The sequence below is a fragment of the Elgaria multicarinata genome, chromosome 7 (genome assembly GCF_023053635.1).
Source record: "Elgaria multicarinata webbii isolate HBS135686 ecotype San Diego chromosome 7, rElgMul1.1.pri, whole genome shotgun sequence".
Taxonomy (NCBI): domain Eukaryota; kingdom Metazoa; phylum Chordata; class Lepidosauria; order Squamata; family Anguidae; genus Elgaria; species Elgaria multicarinata.
The window spans coordinates 4067074-4076905 of record NC_086177.1 but is presented as its reverse complement, the minus strand read 5'-3'; the positions used below and the strand labels follow the sequence as shown (position 1 = coordinate 4076905).

At 46.8% G+C, this 9832-nt stretch overlaps 1 protein-coding gene across 1 annotated transcript in view; it reads left to right on the top strand.

The window, feature by feature from the left end:
• Positions 1-1990: 1990 nt before the first annotated feature.
• The window catches only part of SLC4A9 (solute carrier family 4 member 9), a 76714-nt gene continuing 68872 nt past the window's right edge, over positions 1991-9832 (top strand). Inside the window, exon 1 of the mRNA XM_063130134.1 lies at positions 1991-2386. Coding sequence (XP_062986204.1) covers positions 2073-2386 — 314 coding nt within the window. The 5' untranslated portion in view covers positions 1991-2072. The remainder of the gene's footprint in view (positions 2387-9832) is intronic.

Sequence of the window (9832 nt, the reverse complement as noted above, 5' to 3'; positions counted from 1 at the left end):
TTTCAGATCAGGAAGTGCAGGCAGCCTGGGAGACTGTAGAGCAATGGTGAAATGTGAAATAGAAAGAAAAATATAGATAATACCCTCAGCCACCTCACAGTGATAAGTTAAAGTCAAAAACACCACCAATATACTTTCAAAATAAATAATAAAATGCCCTGAGAATGAGGCAGCAAAATAGTCTTTCATGAGAAAGAAAACTTTCAGGAAATTCCTGAGATTTTTCTTTTCTTGCCTCCTAGAAATAAAAGGACACCTTTCAGAATTTTCTCCATATTGTCTTCACCATTATTTTTTTGTGATGCCTGCATTCCCTCCCCTCAGTGCCCTGGAGTGATGCTAGGTATATGGGGCATTGTGGAGAATGCAAAATGGGGGCCAGGCTGCCAACACAGTTGATGCTATTGCAGTAGCAGTGCAAATAAACCAAAAACCCTTAAGAAAAAGAAAGAAAGAAAGAAAGAAAGAAAGAAAGAAAGAAAGAAAGAAAGAAGCTGTTCTACAGCCCTTGCTAATGGTGGTGCCAACCTGTTCGAAATTGTTGGAGAAATTCTCCTCTCCCTGGAGAAATTTGATTAAATTGTCCCCCAATTTCTCTTCCCACAAATAGGGTGAAGTATTTTGAGAAGCCACTTGTGCACAGCTCTAAACAAAAATATGACATTAATTGTTTAGGAATGCAAATAATATGTACAAATATCCATTAACCACAAGATGATAACAATTAGAAACTATATGGGCAAGGGCTCAAAATATATGGACTGCTGGAAGACTTCCCAAGAATTACCAGAGCACCGAGAGTAGCTGGTCACTTGATCCATTTTAGGAGATAATCTTCTTCAGGTGCCAAACTTGGATTCTTTAGCAACCTATCACACATAGGAACAATAAAAGCCATACTACATGGGTGGGGAAACCTTTTCAACCCAAGGGCTGCATTCCCTCATGCCTACTGGCTAAACGTCTTGGGGGCACATGTCCGCAGTGGGCAGGGACAAAGCAAAAGGTGAGCATGGCCACCTATGCTCTCTCATACACATACACACCCACACACCCATTTATACACATCCACACACAAACCATGTATTTATTCATGCATGCATGCACGTACATGCACCTACACACAGCACACTCATTCACACACACACACACACACACACACACACACACACACACACACCCCTAGACACTCTTACACACACATCATGTATTCATGCACGCATGCATATTCACACACACTTAGCCACATGCAGCAATTAGGCTTGAAAAAACCCTTTGGCTCAAGAACAACAAACTGAAGAAGAGAAGTGAGGCCATCCCACCCCTACCATGACACGGAGTTGGCACTGGACTGGAGCCAGTGCTGAGTATTTGCTATTGTCTCCCTAGAGTAGCTGGTCATGATCTGAGCAGGGAGACTCAGCCGCTGATATTACACACACACACACCCCACAGGAGATGTGTCAGCCTCCCTGCCAAACCCAGAGAGGCACAAATCTGCGCTGGGGAGGAGGCTGTGCACTCCCATGCAACTGCCTCCCTTCCTTGGGCACACGAGCTGGGCTTGATTGGAAGAGACTTCTGTTTCCCACTCTCTCCGGCTCCTGCAAATCCTTCCAGCTCCCACCACTTTAAGGGTTCAGATGTGTCGGGTTTCTCCTCCTGCCCCCACCTTGTCTCAGGTTTCTCCACTTCCCAGGATGGCCTGCCCTGCCCTGGGCTTCAAATAGTACACCATTGTAAACAAGTCCCAGCACCAGTCTCATCCATGAGAGCCGAGTGAGCAGTCCTGGTGATTAGGGGGGCAGGATGGAGCTGCACCAGTGAGTTCCGGCTGGTGCCGGCAGGGCAGGGCAGGGCAGCGCTTCTCTCCCTGATGTTACTGTTTGGGGCGGTGCTCTGATCCACCTGTCTGTGTCTGGCCTGAACAAGCTCTGCCCCCTTATAAAGGCAACATGACTTGGATCTGCTCCACTTCTGTTCTGCTGGAGCCCAAGGCCTTGCCAAGGAGGGCAGAGGGGCCCTGCTGACAGCCAGGTGTGCTGACGGGAGGGGGCTTGCCTAGACTCAGGATGTCCAAAGCAAGGACAGGGGGTGCCAGTGAGGACAGCCTCCCTGAAAGGGTGGAAGGGCTGATTCCTCAAGCAGACGTGATGAGCAACCGCAGTGGTGCAGACCAGGAGGCCTCCAGCAGGAATTCTGTGGTCATCCGCCAGGCTGTTGGAAGGAGTATCTTCACTGCCAGCATCTCTTCAGCAGCAGAGAGGGTCAGCCTTATGCTGAAACAGGAGGAGGAGAGTGAAGAAGCTCACTGTCCAGTGCTATTTATACAGCTGTCCGAACTCTTCAGCACCCCTGATGGGTTGGAGTGGAGGCAAACTGCCAGGTAAGGACCAAGCCCGGGGCACGTGTGGTGGTCGAGCACATGGTTTGTAGGCCCACCGTCTCAGGTTCAACCTGCAACAGCTTCAGTTAAACAAATCCCCAGCAGGGCTGGGGAAGAGTCATTATTTATTTTATTTATTACATTTTTATACCACCCAATAGCCGAAGCTCTCATTACGTCTATCCATCTGAGATCTTAGAAAGCTGGTAGCAGACAATGTGGTCACATATTGGAGGAGAAGGGCCAACTGTCTGACTCTGTATAAGGCTGTTTCATATGTTTCCAATTAGGATTTGGCAGAGCTGGTGGACAGCATAATGATTGTGTCTGTAGCGGCCATAATTAGTAGAAGGGTGTTTCTTGGGAGTTGCAACAGGGAATTCCTTTCTCATCCTGCATTTCAACCATCAGGCGTAAGAGATGATGTCTGATTTCCCTGCAGCAGCTGGATGTAAAATAGGGAGCATCACCCAGTCATTTTCACTGATGAATAATCTGGAGTTTGTCCACTTTCAAATGTTGCAAGCTCAACCTTGCCAGTTTCAAATATTAAAACACTGCAAGTCTGGTCCGCAAGACAAATTGTAGGTCAACCACTACTCCCGGCTACTTGGCAAATACCAAGGTGGTTTTTAAAACTGATGCAGGATTAGGACTCATAGCAGAGAACACAGGGAGACCAAGGCCACCTCACCCCCACACAGGCTGCAATCTCACTGATGCTGCTGCCTGTCATGTGCTCATCCTGGAACAGCATTGTGCTGCAGCTGGTACAGCATAGTGGCTGTGAGTCTGAGCTGGGATGTCCCCAGCTGAAACCCTACTTCAAATATTAATTCACCAGGTGGCCTTAGGTAAGCCGCTCTGCCTAAGCCTCCACTCCCATCTCCATGGGGCTAATAAAGCCTTGTAAAACTGTGACAAATATAATTGTGATCATGGATGTAAAGTGCTTTGAAAACTCAAAAGGAGTTACAAATATGCTAAGTATGACTGTTTTTAAAATGTTTGGCTGCACACATGTTCACCAGCAAGCCTGATAGGTGCTGCACAAGGCTATGGCTTATGATCATGTCATGCCAGTGTGTGCATGGGGGCATGTGGGGGGTGCCAGTTAGCACCTTGGCTGCCCCATTGTCCACCCCAATGGCACATTGAGCCCATTGGAGATTGCACAGCAGGAGTGTTCCGTGGATGGCTCCGTGAAGAACAAACCACCACATGTTGTTTAGAAGGTCTTTTAAGCCAGTGTGGTATAACGATTAGAGCGTTGGACTGGGAGTCAGGAGATCCGGGTTCTAGTCCCCACTCAGCCATGGAAGCTCACTGGGTGATTTTGGGCCAGTCATGGACTCTCAGCCCAGCCTGCTTCACAGGGTTGTTTTTCTGGGGGTAAAATTAAGAGGAAGAGGATTATGTATGTTGCCTTCAATTCCTTAAGGAGGAAAAAGGGTGGGATATAAATGCAATAAATACATTTAAAAAGTAAAAATAAAAGTTTATTTCATTTTTTTTTAATGTCCAAGGTTTTGACTGTAACAACAACAGATTTGTCTTCTGGGAAAGTGTCCAGATGCCTCGTTTAAGAACAATATTTTGGGATTTGTTATAGAATTTGATGTACGCTTGCACAAGCTGAGACCCATAAAATATGCAGCTATATTGGGGGGACGCCCCCTCCAAATCACTGGTGATTTCCTTGGGAGAGGCTTCAGCAATGGCCTGTCCTTTACCACATTCCCAGCTCTTCTTTCTCACTACTCTGTTAGTTGAAACATGTATGTGTCGCCTCTGGTCCCTCACCTTTCTGCCCAGAGCAATCACCAGCTGAGCTATGAGACTGCGTCAGCAGTACCTGACTGGTGGTCAGCCATCGCAGAGGCAGGCTGGCCTCTTTTGTTTTGAAAGATCATGCGAGCCTGCCTTCACAGACTGTTGAGCAGCAAAGGTGGCTGACTTGTTTTTCCATCCCTTGTCTTTCATGGATTGGTGTATATCTATCCATCAGTGCTTAGTGTGAGAGTAACAATATTTTTTTCCTATAAAGTCTTCTACAAGATTAATTCCTTAATCATATGGTACATTTGTTGAACTTGACTTATAGTGTGTGGCTTGGCTCGCTTACCTGAGTTATCTGTTAAGCATTTAGGTTATTTTTTGCTTTCTGATTGTGTCATAGTCATAATTCAGACAGTGTGCTCTTATGTTTGTTTATTTATTTATTACATTTTTATACTGCCCAATAGCCGAAGCTCTCTGGGCGGTTCACAAGCTCTCTGGGCGATACGTGTGTGATATTAAGTGCATATTTTGTGATCTGTGAGGGTATCATAGATGGCAGGGTACTTGTAGGCACATTCAAGAGCTGTACACTTCAAATGAACATAGAGTTTCTGTCGGCTCAGTTACTGGGGGGGATCTACACTACTGCATTTAAAGCGCTTTAAAGCACTTTGAAAACGTTTTGAAAACTGTATATGCAGTGTGTCCTGGGCCCCAACAGTTGTCAAAACTGTTATAAAGCACTTTAAAGCGCTTCAAAGCAGTAGTGTTAAAATTTATTTCAAGGATTGGGGATGGGAGTAAATGAATGTACGCGAAGTGTTGTATAAAAATATTTAACATAAATAAATAGTGCATAGAGTTGTATGTACAGAGGGATGGTACAGACAGTTCCGTGAACACAGGAAGTTTAGGGGGTGGACTGGTCCCTGCATTCCCACTACCCCATCCACCACCATGCACTTTCACTCCATGTACAGATGTCATCTGCAAAGTGCTAGTTTCTAAGGTAGGGGTGACTTTTGCTTCCTTTCAAATGTACACATTTACTTCTCTCTCTCTCTCTCTCTCTCTCTCTCTCTCTCTCTCTCACACACACACACACGCACGCACGCACGCACGCACGCACGCACGCACACACACTCACTCACTCACTCCTAAGGCATAGTTCTTCTTCATCATCACCCTTGATTCTATTTCTCAGGCCTGGTTTAAAAGAGAAAAAAAGGGTGGGGGAAGCCCATCAGACGCAGTGCCAGGTATGTACTGGGCTTGAAAAGGTATTAAACATTGTTTTAGCACTAGCATTCCCTCTTTCTTTCACCTCCAGGCGCCCACTCACTCTTCCTCTCACCTAAGGGCCTGGCATGAGACACTGCCCACTTGCCTAGAGAATACGGTGAGCGGCGCGGTGAATTAACGTTCACCCTGCCCCCTTAGCACATCTGTGCTGTCTCGGTAGGTTGCAATAAAAGAAATAAAATAAGAATTCACCAAACAATAACACTCCAGGGTAAGACAGCAGATAAAACACAATAGATAACAGGTAAAGTACAGCTTCCCAGTTGGCTTAAAAGCTTTGGGGAATAGAAAGGTCAGTGCTATTCAAAATTGCTGAGGGTTCCTGGTGAATTCATAGAGTTGTACCCTCTCCATCTCTCTCCATGTATAGATCATCCATCAGGGTGACCAAAGCAGTTTTTGTGCCAGAACTGGGCTTGAAACCAAAGAGAAGTGAATCCAGATAATCTGCCTTCTCCAGGGATGCCTGAAGCTGCCCAGCAACCACCTGCCTGAGTACTTTGCCCCAGGAGGCGCTGACTGATAGTGGTTGTAATCTTAGGGCTCCAGGAAGGTTCTCTTTAGGGTGAAGCGTATACAAGCCATTTTACCCTTCAAGGGCTTAGCAAAAATGTTACAATGTGCACCTGAGGGCCAAGTTGGAGCAGGCCCCAAACCACCTGGAAGAGCTCTGTGGGACAGCACAGTGAGGGCACAATGGGGGTGGCGAACTATTGCTTCCTTGCTGCCACCACCGTCACAGAGTGGGCTGCCACTAGGGTTCGTTTCAATTCAAATGGAGCAGTCTTCCCCATCCCGGTGCCCTCCAGATGTGTTGGGCTACAGCTCTCATAATCTCCAGCCAAGCTGTAGTGCAACACATCTAGAGGGCAGCAGGGTGGGGAAGGCTGGCCTAGAGCCTGCCACCACTTGCTTTCAAGTCATCTCATGGCATTCATCACAAGGCTGTTAATCTGCCGTGTCTATTTTCGGTTTCATCACATGAAGAGTTTCTTTTCCTGTTTTCCCACTACAACCATCTGTCAGGGATGCTTTAGGGTGGATTCCTGCATTGAGCAGGGGGTTGGACTAGATGGCCTTGTAGCCCCTTCCAACTTTGCTATTCTATGATTCTATGATAACCTCTAGGTGGTGCTGTGGTATGGTAGAACAGCACAAATTCACAGCAGGAAACCACACTTTCTTTTGCTTTCACAATTAAATGCCACACATTCCCTGCTTTTTAAAAAAAACAACTCACCAAAAGTTCTCTTAAAAATAGATCCAAAATTGGAGAGTCACTATGTCATCTAAAGAATCCGTAGACAACTGTGAGTAGAGAATGATGAGTGCACATGTAGAAAAGCTGTCCTAGACAAGGTAGCTGAGGGGACTTCAATACCAAGCCTGAGACCACCTCTGTCAGCACAGGCATGGAAACTATTAGGCAGCAGGGAGGTGAGTACACTAGCAGAATCCCCAGTCTGTCCCTAGGGCCCGATCCCAGGAACAAACACTCAAAATGACTGCACAGCTGGACAAGGATCTTGGAGAGGGGGGGCAGAATCCCTTTGGACGTCAGCAAACTCCCAGCCCTAAAGCCAATATTAGTGCTGCACCAAGAACCCGGGTGGGCACAACTGAGCAAGATCAGCTCTGCCCAGCTCCTCCCACCACCAATTGTCTCAATAAGACAAGACAAGTAGATGGCTGCACTCACCCACAATCTAACTGTGGATGAAATCTTTTTATTGTCTACTGACTTGATACTGAACAACACCTCAAGATGAGAGGGTAACTTGGCAAGGCTACAGAGGACATCATGGCTGGAAGATGAGCTGGGCAGGGCGGGGAGGGGGGAGGCTTTAAATATGTAATCTCCCTTCTCCTCACCTGGCCTGCCCAACCCCCATTGCCATATTTCCCTTGCCCATAATCACTAGAACAGGACTGGCGCCCAGGGTAGACATGGTTGGGGTCCCTGCCATGAGCCCACATCGTAGCATTGACAAAAGCCCCCTGGAGTTGCTCCTCTTCACCACTGCAACTTGATCATTCCGGCCTAGAAAACGTAAGACAACGTAGATTCCACTGCCTTCTTGCTCAGTGGCCATCTGCCTGTCAAGCAAACAAGTGGTGAGAAAAAGGAAGAGGAGCAGCAATAGCAGCTGGTGGCAATGGTGGTGAGAAGGCAAACTCACTGAGGCCATGGCTAGACCTAAGGTTTATCCCCGGATCGTCCAGGGGTCAAACTTGTTCATCTAGGTGACACACAGGGGATCCAGGGCTCAGGCAGGGGCGAACCCGGGATGATCCCAGGATAAACCTTAGGTCTAACTGTGGCCTAGGTGACACACAGGGATCCAGTGCTCAGGCAGGGGCGAACCCTGGATGATCCTAGGATAAACCTTAGGTGTAGCTGTGGCCTGAGAGTATCTTGCTCAAGGACCCTCAAAACCCCAGAGCCGGCACTGCACTGGAATTGAGGCACCCCTCCTCCCCCAGGGCGTTGTCCACAAGCAATCCCAGGCAAATAGTTCAAATCCAAACACAATTAAGCACACTAAAAACACCGGAGGGAGACCTATAATGATACAAGAAGTTTAAAATGGCAACAAGGGAGAGGGCCTTGTGGAATGATCTTCCCGATAAGGCTCGCCTGGCGCCAACGTTGTTATCTTTTCGGCGCCAGGTCAAGACCTTTCTCTTCTCCCAGGCATTTTAACAGCATTTTAACAGCATTTAATAACGTTAAGTTTGTTTTAATGGACCCCAGAATTGTTGTTTTAAATGAATACTGTTGTTGTTTTTATACTGTTTTTATGTTTTTTAAATTTTTTGTATACTTTTAATGTCTACTATTTTTAATTGTTGTAAACCTCCCAGAGAGCTTCGGCTGGGGGGGCAGTATATAAATGTAATAAAATAAATAAAAATAATAAATAAAATACAAATAATAGCAAGAAACAACACAGCTGAAGGCAAGATATAAAAAATGTCCACAGGTACTTAAAATAGCAACAGAACATGCGAGACAACTCCCATACGCAGAAACAGATCGCCATCATTCATCAAAAGTCTCTTAAAGGAGCAGGCACTCAACAAACAAACCCAGAGAGTTTTTCAGCCATAAAATATTGTAGCTAATGATCAGAGTAGTCACATAACTCTCCTGGGCATTTCGCTCTCCTGTTCTTACTTGGAATGTTCAAAACCTCCAACAGCCTCCCACCATGCACACACCTCCTCAGGGCAATCCGTAGACGTTTAATTCTCTACCCCTCCTTATTTGATAGCTAATAAAACAGTCACCTTCACCCTTTTGGAATCACTCCCAACAATGTCAACTTTCTGCCTGCAGCAGTGCCAGGCAACAGCCCACCCCCACACACACCCTCCAAAAATAGCCTGCAAGAACAAGAAGCCCTTGCAGATGGAGACGATGCTTGCCTGGGGGTGGGGCAGGTCTCCTCACCTGGGCCTCAATGGAGTTACAGCTCCCCCTGCTCTTGCTCTCCCCCCATGATAGTGGGATCAATGGGAGGCGTTGGGGGCAGATGGAGAAGCCCAAATGTCTCTGGTTAAGTTGCCCCATTTCGGTGGGCACTGCAGGGTTCTGGGGTCAGGGAGAGGACAGAAAGAGAGCTGCCAGCTTTGGAGTCCAAAGAAGACTCAAGCAACTTGTCTCGCTCTTGCCCTGCACCAGAAAAAACGCAAGAAAATCTGCCCCCCCGCTCCCCCCGAAGCTTTCCCCATACATACACACATACATATATATGGAAAAAATGAAGGAAAAATGGATTGTGGAATGATTTATCTTAGCATGAAGAATAAAATGTTTAAGACAAGATGTTCATATATTTACTTCTCCAAATAATTTCTAAAAACTATGTCGAGTATCAGATTATTACCATTTCTGTGCCTCAAGAACAAGTAAGTCCTAGGTTGCAAACTGAGGGCTCCATCCGACAAGCGTTTTATTACACACTCATTGCTGGGCACTCACGGATTTTTCGCAGGTCCCTCACATGACCTCGTCTGCCTCCCGCGCGCCTTCCGCCCCTTCTGGCCTTCCTTGCGCCGCAAGAAAAACCTCAGAAAGTCTGAAATATTTTTAAAACCAGAAGTTGCGGCTCTCCCTGCAGTGTGCAGGAGAAGCAGCGGGATTAGAACGCCCGACTGAATGGGCCTTGTGCTCATTGTTTACTTCCTGTTTTGAAACAGGAAGTAACTGAGCAACGAAACCAGGAGCGGAGAAGTGACGGTAGGGAGCATGTTTTCCCACATGTGATGGAGCTTGATGACTAAAACTCTCAAATGCAAGAGCAAGATGCATTTCTGCCTCTAGGGAGCAGCACTGCCATTGAAGCAGAGACGGAAACT